Source organism: Pogona vitticeps, chromosome 5, assembly GCF_051106095.1.
Source record: "Pogona vitticeps strain Pit_001003342236 chromosome 5, PviZW2.1, whole genome shotgun sequence".
NCBI classification, from domain to species: Eukaryota; Metazoa; Chordata; class Lepidosauria; order Squamata; family Agamidae; genus Pogona; species Pogona vitticeps.
This window is the reverse complement of record NC_135787.1, coordinates 94664686-94689730: the sequence shown is the minus strand read 5'-3', so window position 1 is coordinate 94689730 and position 25045 is coordinate 94664686. Positions and strand designations below refer to the sequence as shown.

Below are 25045 nucleotides of genomic sequence, written 5' to 3'. Positions count from 1 at the left end.
ACATGCTGAAAGCCCTAGAGGAACTGATTCTGCACATGTGAACACCCCATCCATTTTTTAAAAATTCCTACTACCAGATAGCAAGAATTAAAAATGGAAACTAAAGTATTGTGCTTGCTGAGAAAGCTGGCACCTGCCTATTCACACCTTCACCTGGTTGCCTCTTTGCTCTCTGGCTCTCCTGCCCAACAGCCCAATCACGCCTTTGCCTGCCTGATCGCCCCCTCACTCACTTGCCCCCAGCCCACCCCAATTGCCCCCTTGCTTCCTCACCCTCTCACCTGCCCCCTTGCTCACCCACTCACCCACCCACTCCTCAGGTACCTGCCCCGGCGGCAGTAGCAGTGGCAGTGGGGAGACTGAGGTGGTGTCAGCAGCAGACATGGTGTCAGGGGGAGGGATGCATTGAACAAAGGAGCTTTCCTGAGTTCTCATGCCCGAAGGTCTCAAACTACTAGGTGGATAGAAGGGACAATAGGAAACCCTGCCCCTCGTGCCCCTTGCATTCCTCCTGAAAGTGTGGTGGGAAGGGCTATCTAACTAAAGAGTATCCATCCCCAGATATTTTTTTACCAAAGGTAGAAAATCAGTTCTGAGTCAAAAACCATAGAATTCAATGAGGATATTGTTTCTTTTTTTTTTTACATGACTATAGATAAATGAATTATGGGAGATGAGTGGAAGAAGATGTGGAATAAAAGAATAATGAAGAACAAGTCTGTAAGGGTTAAGGAAAATTGTTACAAAGTAATATGGAGATTGTACTTAACTCCAATGAAATTAACATAATAAATAAAGAAGTATCATCCTCATGTTTGAGAACATGTGCAAATCGATGCAGTGGGCAGACTAATAAAAGCCAGCAAGCATTTTAAGCGCATAAATGGCATGGTGTATGGCTGTGTGCAGAAATCAAATGAATGGAGGGTCATTGGTTCCGAATGTACCACTCATCCCAAATACATGCTCCTTTACTATCCTAGATGGAAATGCTAGTGGAAATATCCAAATGGAGCCCAACAGTGACTCTGTGAATATAAAAGGAATTGGAACTGACATTTTAAAATGTGAACTGCCCAAAGAAGTTAGTGTGAACAAAATAAGTTATGTTCTCTGTGTGCCTGATCTGCCTTGCAACATCAAAAGTGCTTTGGTGAAATAACAAAATAAATTTTAAAGCTCCTAAATCTAATGGTGCCTATAAAATGGAATCTTTTAGTCTACCAAGCATATGGCCAGAGAGAAGACAACAACAGTTTGGCACTCTGGCCCCAGTGCTGTTTCCTTGAACTGCAGAATCATAGCCTTCCTAAATGCAACAAGATAAATCTGTATGGAGTAGACCTTTGCTCTAGAAGGGCGGGATAGAAATCCAATAAATAAATCAACAAATATGGTGCAAATAGCACAACCAGGTATGTAAGCTGTATCACAGAGAAGAGGGTTATACCTTCATTCCCACTAAGAGAAGGATTATCGAAGTACCAATACACATTAGTGAGCCACATTAAGTCGCTGTGTGAGCCACTTAACGTGACATCATTAGAGCACAGAAGATATATTTTAATATTTCTGGAAGAATTCTCAAGGTACTGTACTTTGTCACCTACCTACTGAATGTGAACAGTAAGACACAGGAGATGCTCAAGAGGTATGTCGCCATGGTGAGCAACACATCTGAAAGAAAGCCCAGAGCTTTCTAGAATGTCAGCAGAGGTAAGCACTTTTTGTACCACACACAAGTCTTCCTGGAGAAACAAGGCATTTTGCACAGGAGGAGTGTTTCAAATCCTCCTGAAAAAGATGGAACAGCTGAAAGGAAGCTAATACCTCTTCCAGAGATGACGAGATGCTTCCCGATGCCGATACCCAACAAACTCTGGGGTAATGTCATCATGACTGTAACTTATCTCCAGAAAAGATTGCTAACCAAAGCCACTAAGAAGACTCCATTTGAGTCATGGCATGGTAGAGTGTCAAGTGTGGGATACAGCAAGACTTCTGTGTCCATGGGGACTGATTCCAAGTGCCCCCTGTGGATGTTGAAAACCATGGGTGATAGTGATAACCGTGAATGCTATAGATAAATATAAAAAATACTAAATTAAAAAAAACACAGAAATATTTTTCCACAATGAAATGGCCACTAGAGGGAACCAGAGACTAGTATTTTTTTATATTTACAGACCATGGATAAGTGAAATTGTGGATACTAATCCCATGGACATAGGGGTCCATTTGTATATTAAAATCTAAGAAGCCTGGCCTATGCCTACAAATTAAAACAGAAAAAGTAGAAACTGAACTTTAGAACAGAACAGATTTTTGTGATTAGCAATGTTCCTGGTGACCAGGGTTACAGAGTTGTGAACTTAAATACAGTACAGGTGAAATCAGTACAAGATATATGTTGCAATGTGATAAAGCAGACAAAACAGGGGCAAGACCACTGTGTTGCCTTCTCCTAGATGCAGCAGTGCCAATGATGTCACAATCTGACTCAGCCAGACTCTTGAATTTGAAGAGGCACCAATGCCACAGCAAGCTCCAGAACCAGCCTTCTGATGCTTGTTGTGACCAAACAGAGTTCTACCACTTCCCTGCCTGACCTACTTTGCAAGATCATTGCTAATGAATGAATGCTAATGAATAACCTGGGAGACTGAAGCTGCAAGATGGCGAGAAGCTGCAGAAGAAGAGATAAGAACACTACACAGGAATGAAATGTGGACCTTTACGAAACTACCATCATTCAAGAAAGCCTTCTGGAAGTGCAAGTGAGTCTTCATGGTGAAGCAGGGTGCAGAAGGGGCAGGGGAATACCACAAGGCAAGGCTAGTCTCTAAAGGGTTGCTGCAGAAGTACTGAAAAGACTTTGATTAAAACTTCATCCTTGTTGTCAAACTCAGCTCTATATGAAGGCTCCTGAGTGTGGCTGTGTCCAAACAAGGGAAATCCAGGCACCTAGACATCAAGACTATGTTTCTACATTGAGGGACTGCAGAGGTACATGGAACGGCCGCCTGGCTTCATGAACCAGAAACATCCTGGCATAGTCCGCAAACTAAAAGAAGGCCTTAGGGCCTAAAGCAAACTGCCCAGGCCTTAGACGAAAAATAGAAAGGGTGCTGCTGCAACAGGGTTTCAAGTAGAGATGGACACAAACCAAACCACAAACCAGAAAAACCCAACAACTCAGGCTGGTACATGGTTCAATGTGTGAACTGGTTCAGGGATCCAAGAAGCGAAATGAAATGCCAAACTTTTTCCCACTTAGTGTTTCATTTTGTTCAGCAAAAGGGGATGCCCACCTGCCTCCTTCCCACTGCTCCCGTCCTCTCCCTCCCTGGTCCTGCCTCCACTTTCACTGCGGCCACTGCAGCCCTCCTAAGAGGCAGAGCAGGCCTGGCTCCAAGAAGAGCAGCCAGGCCTTTGCCTCCACGCAGGCACTCACCTATCCACTGGGCAGCAGGTGCAGGTGCAAAAGCAGCAGGCCTGGCTTCCCTTCCCAGAGCCAGGCCTGTTGCCTCTGTGCAAGCAACCGCCAGCCATGTGGTGGCAGTGGTGGTAGAGGTGGCAAGACGAGGTAGGGAGGCAATGAGGCCAGTGGGAAGGAGATGGGTGGGTAGCAGAGGAGGAGGAGGAGGAGGAGGAGGAGGAGGAGGAGGAGGCAGGTACTGGAAAGGCAAACTATGAGCCAGTTCATTTTTCCTGAGTTTTGTGGTTAGCCATGAACTATCACAAACCACCAGTTTTCTAGTTCATGGCCATCTCTAGTTTCAAGGAAAGTAATGCTGAACAATGCTTGTAGACAGGAGCAGAAATGGATGTTTAATTTTTTTTCTTGTCGATGTGGATCTAATTGTAGCCTCTCAAAGAGAACTGAAATACAAGGAGATTATACACCATGTTAACAAAAAAGTGGAAATAAAGAAGTTAGGGGATGCAACATACCATTTGGGCATTCAGAAGGAAAGAGAGGTTGATGGTTCATATTCTCAACTAGAAAGAAAAGATTATGGAAGCTGTGGAGACGCTACACCTCTGTTGCAACAGCCATGGAAACAGATTTACTGAAAGACAAAAGGGAGAGTGAACCTCTGCCAAACTACAGCAAATCCGGAACAGCTATAGGAATGCTTGTGTATTTAACAACCACTGCCAGACCTGACATAGCCCCTGCAGTGAGCAGGGAAGTTATTTCAGCAGCACAGGGTGGCCGGGGGGCTGTCAAAAGAGGAGGTTCAATGTTTTTCTGCATTGCACTTTGTTAACAAGAATAATAACTGTGACAGACAGATCAGTAACCACTCCTGTCCCTCACAATAGAACCTTGATATATCAACCAATGGTTGAACAGAAGAGGCGGAACTAAGGATATATAAGAGAAATGGAAGCCAGTTAAAGATCAGTTAGGGATGAGTTAGGGATGTAAGAGTTAGGGATACCAGTTAGAGAGAAGCAGTTTAGACAGTTAGGACCAGCCTTGTGTTAAAGAAGAACAGAGAGATAGAGAACAAGATAAAAAAAGGAATAAATACCTTGATTAACATGATTCTACCTAGGCAAATATAAATGTTACCAAAGCACAGTTGATTGAATGAATAAAATAAGACCATCCATGATTTACCTTATATGATTTACTTATGAACACTTAAATAAACATTATTTCATTGAATAATACTTGATTGAAGAGTCATATTTGATATAGTGAGAAATAAGTTCTCTGGTGGCAGCAGAAAAGGGTTGAAAAGTAAATGTCATACCCGAAAGTGAACCTGGGCTGTGTGGAAGAACAAACAGGGGAACTGGGGTGTGTGTGACAATAACCTTTTACCAAAAACCCCAAAACAAACTCATTCTGCCAGCATAAGGATTGGTGAAGTGCAGCCTGTGAGCAGCTTGCAGTTTCCAGGGTCACCAGGGCAGACTCTCAGCCTTTGCCTAGTCACTTCCTGTTTCTATAAAAGGACTTTTAAATCTTTAAATTGGGCCACCTGAGGCTTATACAAATTTGTAATTTGAGTCCCCCCCCTGTCCCACTCTCAAAGGTGACCTAAAATAGTTTAAGATAAAATGAATAAACACTCTGACCAGCAGTCCACAGATTTCCTCTTAATGGTGCCCAAGAATTCCAGCATGGAGTGTTTTTGGACAAAATGTGAATTAATACCATATGCTGGTGCAGATGGACTTCAGCAATTCTATTATCCACTAGGCTGTGTTCCTAAAATACTTCCTGTTGATTGCTGCCCTGCAATGATGTTTTCTGTAATGGTTCGTTCTAGTCTCAAATTGGTCCTTCCTTCCTTCCTTTCCTTCCTTCCTTCCTTCCTTCATCCATCCATCTTTGGGCTGCAGTAAACCACAGATAATTGAAATAGTAAAAACCAAATCTGTGGATACGGGGGTGGAGGTGGAGGAAAGGACTCCTGTAGATAAGGTGGTTTCTTCCAATTTCTGAATTTGTTTTGTTGGCACAGAAAAGTGTTTCATCCCTAAGCCTAGATTCTGACTCAAAGGCTTATTGAGTCATTTGTAAAAGACAGAAACAGACAAAGCCACCAAGTTCATTTCATGAGTTAAAATGTATTTTTAAGTAGGATATCACATCCCTCATTACTTCTTGTGGCACTTAGTTCCCAAAGATTAAGGTATTTTCTGCATTTGAACAAACTTGTTTAAAAATGTGTTAAAGCGGTTATGGAATTTTGAACTGCACTGGACCAAGAACAGCTGCCAGCTGCAAAGGATAGTATGCCCTCTGAAACTCTAAGATTTATCCAGAATAAAATGTCCCCAAAACACAATGTACAGTCCCCTACTTAGGATTATTATCAAAGACGTCCATTATCAACATGTTACCTTATCCAATGACACATGAAGCCCAGCAAGGCATTTTACCAAAGGAGAACTGAAATTGAGAAATGCATAGTACTGAATTCTTAAAACTGTGTTTCATGTCCAGCTCAGCTGGTCTCATTGATCTAAGTCTAACACATTTTGTCTTATGGACAAACAATACATTGCAGATATCCTCATCCTTAAAGCTGAAATCACATTAGTGTTCAGGGACGTAATTCTAACTGACCTTAGGGACTGAAGAACTATACTTGCAAACTAAGCTAAGCCTTCCAGTGGCCAAGTAAAAAACAAAGAAAGCTAAGTTGCAAACTATGAGACATGAACAAAAGTTCCTGCTGCAAGAAATCAGATGCTTTTAGCAGTTAAAGAATTCCGTATTCTAATGATGGGTTATCTTTAATGTGTAGTTCAGCTCCCAGGTACAATGGTCCTATTAGGGGGGAAAAACAAGAATGGGGCGAACATTTATAGCAGGATACACTAGGAGTACAAAGGTGGATTAAGGAGCTATTAGGTGGAGATACAGCAGAAAATGAAGAATTGTGTCAAAGATAGCAGACACTTAGAAAGCCTCCATTCATGGTAGATATAAATCAGCTTTTAAAAAATCAGCCTTTTCTATTGGAAATATTTGGAATGTCACTCTTCCAAGTGCTTGCACAATCTGTTCTAGACCTTTCCTAATACTGATGTCAAGTGGATTGGTGGTTGTTGTATGTATCTTCTTTTTTACCTTTGAGAATATGAGGACTATATTTGTTCACTTCCAGTCTTCAAGGATATTACCTGTTGTCCAGGAATTCTCTAAGATTACAGACAGAAGCTCTGAGACTGCATCAGTTAATACCTTTGGAAACAGTTTAAAAGGATACTAGCATACACCTTGTTGCCATCACCTCATAACATGGGCAAGGAGAATTCTGCCACCAGAGGTCAAAATCCTCTTGCACCATTGTATGACTCAGTAGGCAACAGACAATTACAGAGTTGTCTTAACTTGAGGCAATTTTACTCCAAAAGTGATATTATTTGTGTTTTGCTGGTGTAACTAGGCAAGAGGGTTTTGGTCAGAGTTTCTCTGAAATTTCGTTCTCCTTGAAACACTTTTATTTCCTTTTCTTGTAAATCTTACAGGAAATCCCCTGTTCCCTCCCCTCAGTAAAAGAGAGTATTTTTTTTAAAGGGGAGGACATTTTCTATGAAAAACTACATCAGCAGGTTGGTATGAATGGGGTCCCCAGAGCATTCCTGTCAAGCGTGACTTGTTTGTTTAAATCTCAAAGATCTTTGAACATCTGATAAGAATGTTTGAAAGGCCCAACTGATTTTCAGAGTAAACATCAGGCTATTTGCCCAATTCTCATTAGAAGCTAAGACTAGATTAGACATGGCCACTAATACTCTCGTCTCCAAGGCAAGAGACATGGCAGGGAAGAGGAAAAGGGTGTGTGCTGCAGGATTTACAAGAACAGGGAAAGCAGAAGGAAATTAACTTCCAAAAAAAGGAGATAACAACTTGTAGTATTTTATTTATTTAATTTATATTTTGCACAATTCTGTTTTGCAGATGCTTTTCCTCAATGGTCCTTTAGTGGTCCTTGCAAGAGCCTTGAGGGGTTTTATCCACCCATTAAAGACAAGGAATCAAGTCTGAGAGAATAACATAGCCACCATGTTTGTTGATGGGGTAAAATTTGCAATAGGGACTTCCCACGATGTAGTCAGCTGAGCATCTTAAGAGTCTCAGGCAGGCAAGAGAATTCCACCTTCAGCCAGCATATATCAAGAAGAAGCATAACATCCTCATAAACCTCTCCCTCCCACAGCTCTTGTCCCAACAACCACCTTTACTAAAGAAGTTGATGAGGAGCATTTCCAAGCTCTTTAGAGGTTTGCCCCCACATTCAGGAAGCTTTACAGCATGTCTATTCTGGAGGAAGCTATAACCAAGCCCTCAAAGAGCTCAGGTGGGGTCTAGGCTATTTCACATTGAGAAGAGGGTTGGCTGAGGTGAGGCCTATGCCAAATGGCCCTGCTGGCCTCTCTCTCATAGGGCTGATTATAACATCTTCAAAGTCTGGTTGGAAACCATCATAAAGAACCATGTGGTGTAGTGGTTAAACTGCTGTACTGCAGCCAAAACTATACTCACAACCTGGGCTTCAATCCCAGGTAGCCAGCTCAAGGTTGACTCAGCCTTCTATCCAATTCGCGTGTGTGTGTGTGTGTGTGTGTGTGTGTGTGTGTGTGTGTGTGTGTGTGTGTGTGTGTGTGTGAGAGAGAGAGAGAGAGAGAGAGAGAGAGAGAGAGAGAGAGAGAGAGAGAGAGAGAGAGAGAATCTTCTTCAGTAATTAGACATTGAGAATACATGAAGCCAACCTCAGTTCTTGGCTGGTATACATTTTCCTTTCTGTTACACAAGCAGAAGCAGATTAAGACAGAGCGTTCAGGAGACATTGCAGGTGGAGCATCACTTTTAACAAATGCAAAGAAGCCCTTCTATTGATGCCTCAGTTTCTTTACTCAAGAGGAAATGATGGTTAGTGCTCATTCTGGCACAACACAGGTGGACAAAGCCAAGGGGTTCATGCAGATCTGGGGCAAACATAAATATTGACCACAGTATCTTCTTGACCCATCTCTCTGGAATGGGATTTGGGATGACTGTTTTATGGTAGCTCCATTCCTTCCTGGAGAACAGAACTCAGAAGGTGGTGATGGGGAACTCCTGTTCAAAACCCTGGCTGCCTACCTATGGGGTCCCTCAGGGTTCTGTTTTGTCTCCTATGTTATTTAACATCTACATGAAACCACTGGGAGAGAATATCCAGAGTTTTGGAGTTCAGTGTCACAAATATGCCAATGACACCCAACTCTACCTCTCCTTGCCACCTAAATCCAAGGAAGCTATTTTGGCTCTTTATCAGGTATCAGTACTGGGTGAGGGTGAATAAATTGAAACTTAACCCAGACAAGACAGAGGTGCTCCAGGTCAGTTGAAAGGTAGATCAAGGAATAGGGATGCAGTTGGTACTGGATGGGATTACATTCCCATTGAAAAAACAGCTGTGCAGCTTGGGGGTTGCTCCAGGATTCATTCCTGAACCTGGATGCCCAGGTCTCAGCGGTGGCCAGGAGTGCATTTGCATAATTAAAACTAGTGTGCCAGCTATGTCTGTTTTCTGAGCGATCTGATCTGGCCATTGTGATACACCTAGAGTGGTCTTAACCGACTAGATAGGCGGGATATAAATCGAATAAAATAAATAAATAAATAAATAAATGCACGCCCTAGTTACTTCACGGCTGGATTACTGTAATGGGACTGCTGATGGAAAGTGTCAGAAAACTTCAGCAGGTCCAAAATGCAGCAGCCAGATTACTGATTGGGGCTGGTTACATGGATCACATAATTCCACTGTTGTAGCAGTTCCATTGGCTGCCGATCAGTTTCAGGGCACAATTTAATGTTCTGGTTTTAACCTATAAAGCTCTAAATGGCCTGGGTCCAAGCTATCTCAAAGACTGTGTCTCCTATTATGAGCTGGCTCAAGTGTTAAGATCACCAGGAGAGGCCTTTCTCTCAGTTTTACCACCTTCACAGATGTATCTGAAGAGGACACAGGACAGAGCCTTCTCTGTTACTGCTCCCAGACTTTAGAACTCCCTCCCACAGAAGGTAAAGGTAACGATTCCCTTTGACAAATGTCCAGTTATGTCTGACTGTAGGGGGTGGTGCTCATCCCCGTTTCCAAGCCATAGAGCCAGTGTTTGTCTGAATACAGTTTCTGTGGTCACGTGGCCAGCGTGACTAGACATGGAACACCGTTACCTTCCCACCGTGGTGGTACCTATTTATCTACTTGCATTTTTACATGCTTTCGAACTGCTAGGTTGGCAGGAGCTGGGACAAGTGATGGGAGCTCATTCCGTTACGTGGATTCAATCTTACGAATGCTGTTCTTCTGACATTGCAGCACAGAGGCTTCTGCGGTTTAACCCACAGCGCCACCATGTCCCACAGAAGACCCGGCCCCATTATTCCACTGTCTGCAAGGCAGAAGCGGGTGGATATGCAGGTTTGTAAAACCCTCAAAGTGGCAATTTTGAGGAAGGCATTTTGCCACTGTCTCCCCAATGGGCTGCCAAGAAGCCCTTTTGCTTCAGCCACAATCCCTTTCACGGGCATAGCTTTGTCTCTTGGCTTGGCAGACTGAATGCAGAAAGCTAGAGTACACCGGTCATGTAATGAAAAAAAAGGGAAAGGACAGGTAGTTATGTTGCTCCTTCAAGGTAGGAGGAAATGACCAAAGCCCACCTCTGGCAGGAGAGAAACCCGGAGGCCTGCTGTCTTCCGTCAAGGCGCACTGCTTGGATGTGGAGTTTCTGATCTACCTAGGGCTGATCTTCGCGGTGGGAGGGAAAGTGCAGCCAAACCTGCGCTCTCTTCCTTTGCTCTGGAAGCCACTCGGGCCATACCTGCGGCAGGGCTGCCCTCTAGCGAGCACTCCCCGGCTCTGACCAGGGCGGCCTCTAACACAGCCTTCCTTTCCTCGCGTAACCTGACGACGACTGCTGTGCAAGTGGAAAGCTTGCGCGTGAGCACCAGCCACCCTCGTCGAGGTCGAGGCTGCGGAGGGAGGCCAGGCTTCTCTCGGGGCCCCTTCCGCCTTCGCTTGGCTTCCTCTGTTCTTCCGCTTGCCACGAAGGAAAGGCGTGTGTGTGTGTGTGTGTGCGTGTGCCGCGGGCGGGGGCGGGCGGGCTTGCCAAGCAGCCGGCCAACAAAGTCGCCTCCCTCCCCCGGCGCTCTTCCGGAGGGGCCCTGCTTAGTCGGCAGGCAGCCGAACGCCAAGGACCAGCCCCTGAGCGCCTGGCCGGTCTCCTCTCTCGCGCTCCTGCCGCTGTCGCTGCCGCGGCGGCCCCTCCCCGCTCGCGTCCTTGCCTCCCACCCGCGAGGGAGCGCACCGGCGCTGCAGCTACTGGGCATGCTCCGAGGAGGACCGAGGGGTCGCCGCTCGCCGCGCTCCTGGGCAAGCCGGTGCCTGAGAACCGGGACGGCGCGGGCTCGGCTGCCGGCGATGGAAGCTTGAGGCGCCGCGATGGAAGCGCGGGGAGAAGCCGGCGGGACGAGGCGCCGACCTGAGCGGTGCCAGGGGATGCCCAGAGCAGTCCGGTGGCGCCGGCGCGCCTTCGGGACAGCTCCCGCCGCCTGATTTCCTCCTCCCGCCGCCGCCGCCGATCCTTGCCTACCTAGAGTTGCGGCTGGCGGAGTCCTGGGGCCGGAGCAGGCGCAGGCAGGGTAATGTGGGGACAGGCAGGCGAGGCGCGGTGCCCCGCCGGGGGAGGCGTGCCCGGGGGAGAAGAAGAAGAGGCGAGAGGCTCCCTGCCCGGCCCCGCCCGGGACGGCCAGAGGCAAGGGAGGGGGCTTGGCGGGAAGGTCCTGGCGCGCGAGCACGAGTGGTGAGCGGGCAGAGTCCGGGCGCCCCTGCCCTCTCCCTTCCGCCTGCCTCGGGGATGGAGGCGCTCCCTCGCCCAGCCTGCTCCGGCGGAGCTGACCGGAGGGCCCCAGCGTCGCCCTAGCTTCCCTCGCCTCGCCCCTGGCCTCGGCGATGGAACTGTCCCGGAACACCAGCGCAGCCCCGCACAACGGGTCCCTCTCGGTGCTCTTCTCCGCCTCGCCGCCCTCCTTCGCGCCCGCCGCCGCCGCCTACTCCCCGGCCGCCGTGGCCTGCTTGGCTGCCGTGGTGGGCTTCCTGATCGTCTTCACCATCGTCGGCAACGTGCTCGTGGTGATCGCCGTCCTGACCAGCGGGGCCCTGCGAGCGCCACAGAACCTCTTCCTCGTGTCGCTGGCCAGCGCCGACATCTTGGTGGCCGCCTTGGTCATGCCCTTCTCCTTGGCCAACGAGCTCATGGAGGACTGGTACTTCGGCAAGGCCTGGTGCAACATCTACCTGGCCCTGGATGTCTTGTTCTGCACTTCCTCCATCGTGCACCTGTGCGCCATCAGCCTGGACCGCTACTGGTCTGTCACCCAGGCGGTGGAGTACAACCACAAGCGGACCCCCAGGCGGATCAAGGGGATCATCCTGCTCGTCTGGCTGATCTCCGCCGTCATCTCCTCCCCGCCTTTGATCTCCAAATATTGGGAGCCCGAAGGGGAGCCTCCCTCCAGGTGCAAGCTGAACGACGAGACTTGGTACATCCTGTCCTCCTGCATCGGCTCCTTCTTCGCCCCCTGCGTCATCATGGTGCTGGTCTACATCCGCATCTACCGCGTGGCCAAGTTAAGGACCAGGACCCTTTCTGAGAAGCGGCCCCCGCCCGAGGGCTCCTCCGTCCGGTTGGAGAACGGCTTGAATCGCGCCGAGAGGGGCTTCACATCCCCGACGACGGGACGAGGGGAAAACGGCGCCTCGGCGGGCCAGCGCTGGTGGCCGGCCGTGGAGTTGGAGGACGTGGAGCTGGAGGAGAGCAGCGTCTCGGAGAGCCGGCGGCGGGGGCGGCGGCAGGGGCGGCGGGGCCGAGAGGAGCCCCGGGCCAGGCGGGACAAGAGCGGGCGCTCCTTCAGCAAGCCGGCCGGCAGCCGCCTCTCCCGCGCCAGCCTCCGCTCGCTCGAGTTCTTCTCTTCTCACCGCCGAAAGCGCGGCAGCATCTGCCAAAAGGCGGCGAGCCAAGCGCGGGAGAAGCGCTTCACCTTCGTCCTGGCCGTGGTGATGGGGGTCTTCGTGGTGTGCTGGTTCCCCTTCTTCTTCACCTACAGCTTGTACGGCATCTGCCGGGAGGCCTGCCAGGTCCCCGAGACGCTCTTCAAGTTCTTCTTCTGGATTGGCTACTGCAACAGCTCCCTCAACCCCGTCATCTACACCATCTTCAACCAGGACTTCCGCCGGTCCTTCAAGCACATTCTCTTCGGGAGGAGGAGGAGGAGGAGGAAGAGCACGAGCTGGAGGGTGGCCTCGCTCCCCTGACTTCGGGAAGCCCCCCCCCCCGGCGGGCAGGAGGCGGGAAAGAGCCCCGGGGCCCTAGCCCAGCCCCGGACTGGAGCGGGAGGGAAACGGGCCGCCGGCGCTACGGAGGGGCCCGCGAGCAGCACGGCGGGGTGGGTGGGTGGCGCCGACCTCGCCCTTTTCTCCTGCCCCGGAGGGACCTCTTCCCAACAACGAGGCCGAGTTCCCTGGAAACCACACCTGCCGGACTAGGGAAGAAGGGGCTGGGATGGGGGATGGGGCCCCGGGGTGGGCCTCAGGAGGCGAGACCTTTGTGAGGCAGAGCGGCAGTGCCCGGCGGGCAAGAAAGAAGGAAGGCCCCGCTTGACCCCAGGGCCCCGCCGGTGGTGTCGGCTGGCTGGCCTGCCTGGGCCCCGCCGGGCCCAAGCAGAAGCCAGCATTCTCTGCCAGCACAGGGAAAGAAGGAGTCAAGAGCCCGCCTGCTACCAGACACTCACAATCTTTTATACCCAGAAGAATTTGTACAACTTGCCAAGACTTCGCTAAAGAGTTTTCCTTAATAAATGTTTCTAATCTGTTCTAAACCTTGCTGAACTCTTTCTGTGCAGAGGTGACATTCCTCCCGCCCCCCACTACAGTTACCTCAGCTAGGGGCCAACTGGCATTTTCTGACCCCCTTCAGGGAGGACTGAAAGGTGGGTAGCTCAGGCAGATTTCTCATGCATTGGGTACCCTGCATGATACACTTGGGCACAAGTGTATCTCCTGATGAATTGGGATCATCCAGGGTAAGGGGTTCATGTAGTGGCCTATCTTACTTCGGGAAAATTTAATTGGAAAATACAACTTACCAAGAGTCTGTACTATGTGTCCTTTTTCTATTATGGCACACAGCTTTGTATTATGTATTAAAGATCTGTTTTATAATTTATTTTTAAAGTGGCAAACTTTTCTGAGATGAATTTTGAGATCCCTTCACTGTCAAAAATAACTGGTTGACAGAGCTTTCCCTCTGCCCAGTTATCAAGAGAAGAAACCTTTCTAGCTGGTTCTTCCACTCCCACAGTTCACTGCTGGGAATGGCCTGTAAGTGCAAAGGGAGACTTGCTAAATTATATTATGCATATCACTTCCTCCAGATAGAGTAGGATGTGGCATCTTTCTTCAGACCTTTCCTTAGTAATCTCATTCCACTGAGATTAAACTAAGCTTAATTGGATAAAGGCTGGCATCTTCAGCTACCAAAATCTAATTGATAACCTGCTGCCAGACACCAATTGCTTTTCAGTGTCTCCTCTCCAAGAAGGAGAAATGGACTAAAGCTCTTCAGTGCAGAGATGGATGGCATACACTGCTGTTCCCTCTGGCATCTGTCTGGTTTCCATGAAAATTTTGTCTTCCAGCATTCAGCCCTGCCAAGCTTGAGTTATCCCAGTGCAGTGTTAATGTGTATCTAGAAAATTCTGCCATGTATTCCAATCTCACCCCATGTTAGAGGTGGGGCAATAATTAGAGAAGATCTAGGCTCAACCAGGAGGAGAGAAAGAAGATATATGGAGGGGGAGGGGAGGGGAGAAGGAATGACTCTGGGTTCAGCTGTCAGTCTTCTCCACTTGTAGAAACTCATCAATACTCCAACAGAAAGAAGAGACAACACAGGAAACAAAGTTGGTCAGCAACATAGTATGGAACTCCATGGGAGACAGGCTTGAGTATAGATTAAACTGGGATTGTTCTTTTCCACACAAGTAGAAGAAGGGAAACCAGAATGGACATCCTGGGTATGGGGATGTGGGACATAAAAGTTGTTATTTTCCTGAATATACCATTTTTATTTTGTTTTGGGTAGGGGAATTTCTTATATGCTTTGTGCACAGAATAAAGTCTGTAACTGTGCAGATCCACATAGCCTTACAGCAAAGAGGCTGCTATACATGTTGTACTGCAGGGTAGTGCTGGTGGGGTACTGGGTTTTATTTGTTTACCTAATTTAAGCCTCCTTGCACATATGTTTAAAAATGAATTTCCAGTTGACCAATCAGACACTCTCCAATCAGGAGTGGTTACAAGAATATGTTAGATGAAGTTTGTATGTCCAAGAGTTGTTGAACTGAATAATTAATTTCATTTGCTGGTAAATTTCTGAACCAAAAATGTTTTTAAAAAAGCAAGGGAAATCCACAAGGAATATCAACAAAACATTATGAAATTTGAATATTTGTAAGTAAGTAGTGTGTGGTGCTGATTATTCTGTGTATTTGGCCCTACCATGGGTTTCCTTACACTTCTTTTTAAGGGACCATTTTATATTTATAACTTCTAAGATTCCTGTGATTTCCATTATTAATTTGTAATGAAATTCATGTGGGTGATCTTTTCAATCTTGCAGTGAAACAAGGAAACAGATTATGATGTATTCCAGATCTTGCTTTTTGAGGGGTTTTGGCAGAGTATGCTATATGATTTATCAAGACTCATGCTATCAAGACTAGGTCAACATGTCAAAATCAGTGACAATATCAGCTAATGTTAACTTCTGCATGTACACATGCTACAACGACTCATTCTAGAGTTTATATATTCAGACTGTTTTTGAGGGGAAGGTGTTAAGAGTAATTTATTCCTGTCCAATACAAGCCAAAATGCAGCTTTGGAATTACACACTCAGCTAGGTTCAAAACCCTGGAATATTTTCATTTGTGAAATAGAACTGAGAACCAATTCTTCTTGTCATTGGTAATGTTCCAAAATGTTTTCTAGTTGGGAAGCAGGATGAAAGTTCACAAACTTCAACAAAAAAAATGTTGATTGTGTTTCTATTTGACATGGACCATGAAAGATTCTAGTAGTTTGACTTTTAAAATATTTTTTTCAGGGAAAAAACTGAAATGTGCTGATGCCGTGAAATACTTCTGTAAAATATCAGTTGGTGTGAAACTACTATGGTGGAAATTTTCAGACAGGCTAGTTCTGTGTGTGAGAGAGGTTAGGGAGATATTGCCCATGGTTCATGTACACCTGCAGGAACATTGTGAATGGTTCACGGCTTTCCATAGCCATAACTGTGGGCTATAGTGTTGATGTCCTCCTCTCGCAGAACAACTTTTGGTCAGCAGAATGGCACATCTTCATCAGCCAAACCCAGCAAGCCAGAAAAATCTGCTATTTAGGATTATTCAGCACATCATCCCAATAAATAATATAATTGCCAGAACAACAAAGCCAGCTAGATCTGTTTGAGACTTTGGCAACACTATATCTCTGTTTAGACATTATTATTACAGAAGCTTGCAATAGCAGAATGTAGAGAGTATAGGAAGGCCTTTTGGGTAAATGACTGTTACCTTCCTCTTGCAGTTTCTGCAGAAATCAGGTTGTTTGACAACTTAATATGTACCTCAAAGTTTGCGATTTGCTGCAACATACCCCAAAGTGCCTGTAACCATGCCAATAGCCTTTTTTTTGAAGACATCCACCCTGTTGTGGTTCTGGAACACTAACAAGTTCTCCGGCAAAGTGACCGGTAGTCAACAGCTGCAACAACATTTTTAATAGCTAACAGAATTATTGTTAGTTTTGTCTTCGGAAGTTCTGTATATCTGATGGAAAGAAATACTTCTCACAGTTTTGTATCTATACGAGGCAAAGGCTGTGGCTCTATGTTAAAGGGGAACAGATGAATGATTTTCCATCATTACAACCATGAACGGAGTGAGGCTGGCAGATAGGTGCTCTGGCATACACTCAGAAAGTGACACAGAACTGCAACATGGCAACATAGGATAATACTGGGGATGCTCTATGAAGATTTCAAAGGAGACAGATAAGAAATTGTTTATTTGTCAGCGTTCCAAATTTGAGGTGTGATTTACAGCACTTTGAAAGCTTCCCTAATTCTTTCCAGAGACTTTTTCTTGGGTTGGACCTTGTTGGGCAGTTTCTGTATATGAGGGACTCTTCTTTTGATTGGTGGCACTATCTACTACAGTAGATGCTGAGAATTTAGCTTTGGAAAAAGTGGAAGGAGATTTCTCTTGGGGGCTAGTGAAATTTAGTAAGATTTTTTTCTAGGTAAGGAAAAGAGCAACCATTACAGCTGAATGGTGTAACTAATGTTTCTTTCCGTGGCTCCTTAGCAGTAAAAATCTGGCCACTTCTGAGTAGCTCATACATTCATTTTGTTTCTTTTATATCAAATTGCTCAACCCCTCCAACCTTGTATTTCATAAAAGGAAAGGATTCCTGGAGTGAGAAAGCATACCCAGTACAACAGATAAACATTTGAAAGGTACAACTTTGGTTATCATATGAGAACAGAAGTTGTTCTATTTGTACTTCACCTCAAGACAGTCAAATGTTCAACAGGTGCCGTTCCCACCACCAACTGTTTCTTCAGTAGCAGAAACTCTGCCTACAGAGTTTCTGTTTAGGCATCTATTTTAATCAGGAGAATTAGTAACAAGAATAGGCCTTGTAAACAAGTGTCTTCTGCAGACAGATGCATGCATTTATTCACATTCTGAGATACATGTGTATAAAGGATCTGTGGGCCTTGACAGTAGTGTGCCTTACTCGATTTGTCTCAGGAACACTCATTCACACTAGTTCTATTTCTCCCTGTGTTTTTTTTCCTTTTTTTCACTGAAGGGATAAAAAATTTTATACACAAAAATAATTCTTTTGGGAATAGCTTAGCTGGAATGGGAATCCAGTAATAGACTATGTGAATTCTAATTCTAACTGATACATAGCAAAACAAGGAAACAAAAACCAAAGACCGCCCCCCAACACTCTTGCCTACCAAATAAATACAGAGAAAAAGTAGTGTGTTCACACATACACACACAAGTACAAAGCAAAAAGGAAAGCATGCTGCTTATATACCACCCCATAGCACTTAATGCACAATTTAGCTATGGTGTCTACACATTGCCTCTCCCCCGCAATTTTACCCTACCTGGGATTGAACCTGGTTTGTGAGCAGAGTTCTGGCTGCAGTACAGCAGTTTAATAATGGTGTCATGAAGCTCTCAATGCATGCCTGCTTATACATACACAAACAAATGAAGAGTAAATCCTTTCATCAAGCTTAAACATGCATGACAATGGCTACAGTTGATCTGAGCCAAAGGGGCTGGGCTGAATTTCAGTTTCTGGGAAGGTGAAAGGGTTGGGGCTAAACAAATTGAGTGGAAGCTGCATTCCCCAACCATCTGGAGGGTCACCACTTGCCTATCCAGTGCCAAGCACCAGCTAGCAGAGACTGGGGTCTTGGCTCTGTCTGTTTAATGCTGAGCGACACACCCTGACAGCCAGGAGAAATGTAATCCATGTGGTTGGAAGAGGCATAATTTAGCCACATGGCAGCAAGAAAAATAACAATACTGATAGGCACGTGATGTGTGTACAAAGGCCTGCCTTGGTGAATTAGCACTGGATACAGTTAGCTGAAATCTGACTACAGCCTGTAGCTCCAGTATTCGTGTATTATCCCCAACAACAAAATATTGCCATTAGAAGAATGAACTAGTGGTGTGCATCCCATAATAATCTTCACCTATCCCACCCCCTCTACTGTATAATCAAATCTATGAGAGAGTTTCCTCTTATGAGATAGCATTGAATTACTTATAGCCCAACACTCTTTTTGGGCATAAGACACTGCCAAATACATGTGCTCATGCCAATGATGGATGAGGCATGTAGAAATAAATAGGAAAACATGGTTGTCAAAACCTTTGTTTGTTCCAAATCATACAGCCACAAATCCAGGTGAGTGTCTTCTGTCTGGTGGCATTTAATTGCACATATCCCAATGCTTTGTTTATGCACAACTTAAAACTGTCAAACTTTGTTTCCACACCAATTAGCAGCTAATGTAAGCAGAAATAAATAAGCAGCTGTGGATATATCTTCCTCCACCACCAAGTACCTTACAGTGGAATGTCTGAACTGGAATTTTTTTTTACCAAACTGTGGGACTGGGCATCAAACATGACACAGACCCATCATGATAATGCCAGTGACTTGTACGTCTCAACAAAATTCAGTGGCCTGCAGAATCTTCCACAACTCCTTCCATGCTCTCTGTGGTCAGTTGTCCTTATTCCAGCAGCTCAGAATTGCTGACTATGGGGAGGGTCTGATATCCATTCTGTAGCTCCAAAGACACAGCCTGCCTCCTGACAGTACTGTTTCTCTGTGTCACATTCATCCAAGTGCTCGCTTCCTGTGCTTGTCATTCCTCTTCCTCCCAAGAAATATTTCCCCTCTGTTGCTGTTCCAGAAGAAAAATTCTGAAATATTCAAAATATTTCACTTCCGTGTTGAGATGAAACTTTCAAAAACATTTCATCTTCCTTGAATTGTGGATACGTCAATCCCAAGCTGTTGTACTGTCAGATGACAGTTGTTGTTTCCCAGATGAACAGGAGGTGGCCCATGGTGTTGGTAGATGATTCCTACTGAAGGAGACAGACACAACCACATGCAGACCAGTGAAGGATGATCCATTTGAACAAATGGGACATTGCCCCACTTCAACTTATTTATTTATTTTATTTATTTATTTAATTAATTTATATGCCGCCCACACTACCCAAAGGTCTCAGGCTATTTTCTGCCTTCTCACTCCTCAGGCACAGATTGTATTTTGGAGATGCCTTGAGTGATCCACTTCAGATGCTCTTAACTAAATGTAATCAATCTTCTGGGCCTCCAGATGGATCCCAGTTCTTGAACATTCACACAAAGGTCTTCTCAAACTTATAAGCTTTACTTTGCCTACAGAGTTCTACAGAGTTCCCACGTCCTTTTCTTTACAAAAAGAAGATAGAAAAATCTCCTAGTGTTGAGTCTGACAATCATTCTACAACCATTAGATCAACAGTTATGAAAGCAAGAGATAGATAATCTTATCATCCTAAGGGTATTTTTACTTCCTTTTTAATGTTTGAGATATGCAGAGCCAGGAATTGGCCATTTCTCCTATCCAAAGGTTGATCTGGGAGATGTTCTGGCTCAGAGGGCTGGCAATTCAGTCAATGTTTTTGTCTCAATATGAAAAGGGCTATTAATACAATTCAAGTTGCCTTTTCCACTGTGGTGGCATCTCTAACTCCTTTTGGTTGATTGAAAATCTATGGATAATGAAATAACAATTGGAGTGTAAGGTGGCATATGGCGCAGCGGAATAATGAGTGCAGGAGGAACCTTGTGGCACAGTGGTTAATCTGCAGTACTGTAGTCAAAGACTTGTGTTTGATCCTGGGATCAGGCAGATGGTTTGGAGTTGACTCAGCTTTCCATCCTTCAAGGGTTGATAAAGTGAGTACTCAGTTCATGGGGGGGGGGATGTGCAGCCTTTGTGAGGAATCGAAGGAAACTGGGAATTGTAGTCATGCAAAAATGGAGTTTGTTAGGTTCTGTATAATAAGAATTTAAAAGCAATGGAATGTTATGAGACTGTTTTGCAGAGTTGCTTTGCATGGTACTGAGATAAGGATGCAAGGCCAGAGGAGCCCAGGAGAAGGCCAAACAGCATACCGCTTAATTGGGAAGGAGATTAGACTCCTGCAGATCTCATGTGAATTATGGGTGGAGAGCTGGATTAATTGGTTAACAACCTGGAAGTGTCATAAAGAAGGTGGTCTAAGACATGTAGAAAATGGGTGTTCATGTATGTGAAAGTAATTTTCGTTGGTGAAGGAATGTTATGGAATGTGAGAAGATAGAGGTTTGCTTTTTGAAGTACGTAGAAGGAGGGGGAGAAATAGCCCAGCTTCTAGATGCGAACATGTAGTCAGCAAAAGATGATTACTTAGCATAGACTTAGTTCTTATTTTACTTAGAAATAGCAGGTTTATTTAATCATTGTAATAGATGGATATGCCAAATGCTTGTGCCTTAAAGCTATAACTGTCTTCTAATGAAACTACTTAATTTTCTTAATAAAACAATTATAAGTCTTCAACAGAGGACTGGTCTCTTGAAACAGCAGGACCTACATCTAAATCCAGAGGATTTGAGACGGTCACTAAGTTGCTACTGGAAATTGAGAGGTTCTACCTGGCAAGGCTGTAGTGCATTCTAAGAAAGCACATAGTCACTGGTTTATTGCTTTGGGAAGCAAGCAGAGGTTACTTTTAGAACCAGGCTTGTCCATGGGGCTTATACTACACACTTCTGAGGCCTAGAGGACCTACCTCAGGCAATAAAGCTGGTAGAGTTGCACCCACAGTGACTCCCTGACCTGCAATCATCATCTCTTTAGGGAGAGGTGATCGTGACAGCCTTCATAACTAAATTGTAAACTGCCCAGAGAGAACTTTAAGAGCCATGAGGCAGTATATAAGTAGCACACTTTCCTCTGCTTTGATTGAAAATCAGTGGAACTCTTCACTGCATCGATTGTGGTTCACTGTAGAGAGGAAAACAAATGAAACAAACAAAAAAGAAATGCTATTTTGCCTCTGCTATTTCATCTTTAATCTGCCACCTTGCAGAATTGTTCCATGAGGAGAAGAGATATTGGGGTCTGGGTCAGAAAAGCCAGGAGTGGAATGCTTGCTTTAGGAGGCACCCTCTATAATTTCATTACATTGGGGGGTGGTGCTATACATCGACAGAGGCAGTGGTATGCCATCTGCTGAAGAAAACCTCCTTGGATTCAGAGGTAATTACAATAACAGAATCATAGAAAAGTGAAGTTGGAAGGGGCCTAAAAGGCCATCAAGTCCAACCCTCCGCTCAGTGCAGGAATACAACCAAAGCATATCTGCCAGGTGATTATCCAAGTTTTTCTTGAATGCCTTCAGTGTTTGTGCACTCACCACCTCTCGGGGTAAATGGTTCCACTGTTGTACTGCTCTAACAGTTAGGAAATTTTTCCTGATATTCAACTGAATTCTGGTTTCCTTTAACTCGAGCTCATTGTCCTGCACTCTGGGATGATCGAGAACAGATCTTGCCCCACTTTTGCTAAGGTATTTAAGTATGTGCTGGGTTGCTATTTTCAGACCCGAGAGGAAACAAATTATCTAGACACATTATAGTCCTGTTTTAGGTTTGGGTTTAATACTAGACCTTGGCTGCCCTGATGATGACCTTTTACAGGGAAATGACAGGGAATGCAATTCTGTTGAGTCCTCCTGGACCCCTCGGTGGCTTGAGATGCTACTAAATATGCTATCCTCTTCGACCACATCTGCAGAAGAGGAATAGGAGGCATTGTGTTACAGCACTTCTAGTCTACCTGTGGGACTTGCCCTTTTTGTTGTTGTTTAGTTGTTAAGTCATGTCCGACTCTTTGTGACCCAAATGGACCAGAGCACACCAGGCCCTCCTGTCTTCTACGGCCTCCCGGAGTTGGTCAAATTCATGTTGGTCGCTTTGATGACACTGTTTAACCATCTCGTCCTCTGTTGTCCCCTTCTCCTCTTGGCTTCACATTTTCCCAACATCAGGGTCTTTTCCAGGGAGTCTTCTCTTCTCATGAGATGGCCAAAGTATTGGAGCCTCAGCTTTAGAATCTGTCCTTCCAGTGAGCACTCAGGGTTGATTTCCTTCAAAATGGATAGATTTGTTCTCCTTGCAATCCAGGGGTCTCTCCAGAGTGTCCTCCAGCACCACAATTCAAAAATATCAATTCCTCGGCGGTCAGCCTTCTTTATGGTCCAGCTCTCACTTCCATACATCACTACTGGAAAAACCATAGCTTTGACTATGCAAACCTTTGTTGGCAAGGTGATCTCTCTGCTTTTTAAGATGCTGTCTAGGTTTGTCATAGCTTTCCTCCCAAGAAGCAGGTGTCTTTTAATTTTGTGGCTGCTGTCACCATCTGCAGTGATCATGGAGCCCAAGAAAGTAAAATCTGTCACTGCCTCCATATCTTCCTCTTCTGTTTGCCAGGAGGTGATGGGACCAGTGGCCATGATCTTAGTTTTTTTGATGTTGAGCTTCAGACCATTTTTTGCACTCTACTCTCTGACCCTCATTACGAGGTTCTTTAAGTCCTCCTCACTTTCTGCCATCAGAGTCGTATCATCTGCATATCTGAGGTTGTTGATATTTCTTCTGGCAATCTTAAATCTAGTTGGGGATGGATCCAGTCCTGCCTTTTGCATGATGTATTCTGCATATAAGTTAAATAAGCAGGGAGACAATGTACAGCCTTGTTGTACTCTTTTCCCAATTTTGAACCAGTCAGTTGTTCCATATCCAGTTCTAACTTTTGCTCTCACATAGAGATTTCTCAGGAGACAGATAAGGTGGTCAGGCACTCCCATTTCTTTAAGAACTTGCCATAGTTTGTTGTGGTCGACACAGTCAAAGGCTTTTGCATAGTCAATGAAGCAGAAGTAGATGTTTTTTTTCTGGAACTCTCTGGCTTTCTCCATAATCCAGCACATTTTAGCAATTTGCTCTCAAGTTCCTCTGCCCCTTCAAAATCCAGCTTTTACTGGGAGTTCTCAGTCCACATACTGCTGAAGGCTACTTTGTAGGATTTTGAACATAAACTTGCTAGCGTGTGAAATGAGTGCAATTTGTACAGTAATTGGAGCATTTTTTGGCACTGCCCTTCTTTGGGATTTGGATGTAGACTGATCTTTTCCAGGCCTCTGGCCACTGCTGAGTTTTCCAAGCTTGCTGGCATATTGAATGTAGCACCTTAACAGCGTCATCTTTTAAGATTTTAAATAGTTCAACTGGAATGCCATCACCTCCACTGGCCTTGTTGTTAGCCAAGCTTTCTAAGGCCCACTTGACTTTGCTCTCCAGGATATCTGGCTCAGGGTCAGCAACCACATTATCTAGGTTGTCTGGGATATCCAAATCTTTCTGGTATAATTCCTATGTGTATTCTTGCTGCCTCTTGATGTCTTCTGCTTCTGTGAGGTCCCTTTCATTTTTGTCCTTTTTCATGTCCATCTTTACACAAAATGTTCCTTTAGTATCTCCAATTTTTCTAAACAGATCTCTGGCTTATCCTTTTCTATTATTTTCCTCTAATTTTTTGCATTGAATTTGCATTCAATTTTCTGTAACTTTCCTTTTCTCCCTTGCATTTTGTTTCCCTCCTCTTCTCTGCTATTTGTAAGCCACTTTGCTTTCTTGTATTTCTTTTTCTTCAGGATGGTTTTTGTTGCTGCCTCCTGTACAATGTTACGAGCCTCCATCCATAGTTCTTCAGGCACTCTGTCCACCAAATCTAGTTCCTTAAATCTGTTCTTCACTCCACTGTGTATTCATAAAGGATTTGGTTTAGTTTATACCTTACTAGCCCAGTGGTATTTCCTACTTTCTTCAGTTTAAGCTCGAATTTTGCTATAAAAAGCTGATGGTCAGAGCCACAATCAGCTCCAGGTCTTTTTGCTGACTGTATAGAGCTTCTATACAGGGCTGGGAGATGATCACCTTTGTTCTCTGATACAGGAGCTGATGAGATACTACCCTGGATTAGGAGGGCTCTTTGGATATCAGAAAGTCTGTAATTTCAGGTTGTCATGCCTTCCCCATTTCCAGGTTATGTTCACTCCTATCAATTTGGTTAGTGATATATCTTTGGTGGAGTTGCAGAGGGGAGATGGAGGTAATAACGTTTCTATTCCAAAGCTGCCTCTGGTACAAAGCTGGGGCCTCCCTGCTTCTGTGTATATCAGATATAGGTGTAATGGTAATTAGAGTGGTTTCCTTAATCGGATGCAGCACTGGGGGACAAAGAGTCAAGTCCAGCTCCAAAGATTTTGCCAGCTCCATATCAACCAAAGTTCTCTAGTCATCAAGGCCATCAAATGACTAGCAGGAATGTCAGGAGAAAGTATCAACCTGTTTTGTAAGTTTTTTTTTTTTAGATGTCCTTATCACCGAGGCCCGGAGAATTAAATAGCTTCTGCTAATCTTCAATGTATGAGCCAGCCAGGAGTTTCTCAGTTAGATAATGAGGAATAGCAAGAAATGATAACAAATCCTCCCAGCTCCTGGACACATCAAGGCAACTGGTGGAATAAAGTAGTTAAAGAGAAGTAATTAAAGTAAATAAGTAAAGTAAGATAAGATAAAATCTGTGGAGCCTCCAGATAAATGCTTCCAACTGCACCCCACCAGAACCCAACAGAAGCTGAAGTTAATGAAGCTTCCAAAGTCCTGATCTTCTCATAGATGTAGCTATTAGGTTTATGGTCAACTGCAAGATTGAAAAAAGGTATTTGAAGGAGATTGTACAAAGATTT

At 45.1% G+C, this 25045-nt stretch overlaps 1 protein-coding gene across 1 annotated transcript; it reads left to right on the top strand.

Annotated features, from left to right (window-relative positions):
* Positions 1–388: 388 nt before the first annotated feature.
* ADRA2C (adrenoceptor alpha 2C) lies at positions 389–13746 on the top strand. The gene has a single exon (XM_078394098.1). The coding sequence runs from the start codon at positions 11475–11477 to the stop codon at positions 12834–12836; it is 1362 nt and encodes a 453-aa protein (XP_078250224.1). The 5' UTR covers positions 389–11474; the 3' UTR covers positions 12837–13746.
* The last annotated feature ends 11299 nt before the right edge of the window (positions 13747–25045 follow it).

What these genes read in the sequence shown, in the direction of transcription:
- ADRA2C (XM_078394098.1), top strand. Translation starts at nt 11,475, where the DNA reads ATGGAACTGTCCCGGAACACCAGCGCAGCCCCGCACAACGGGTCCCTC.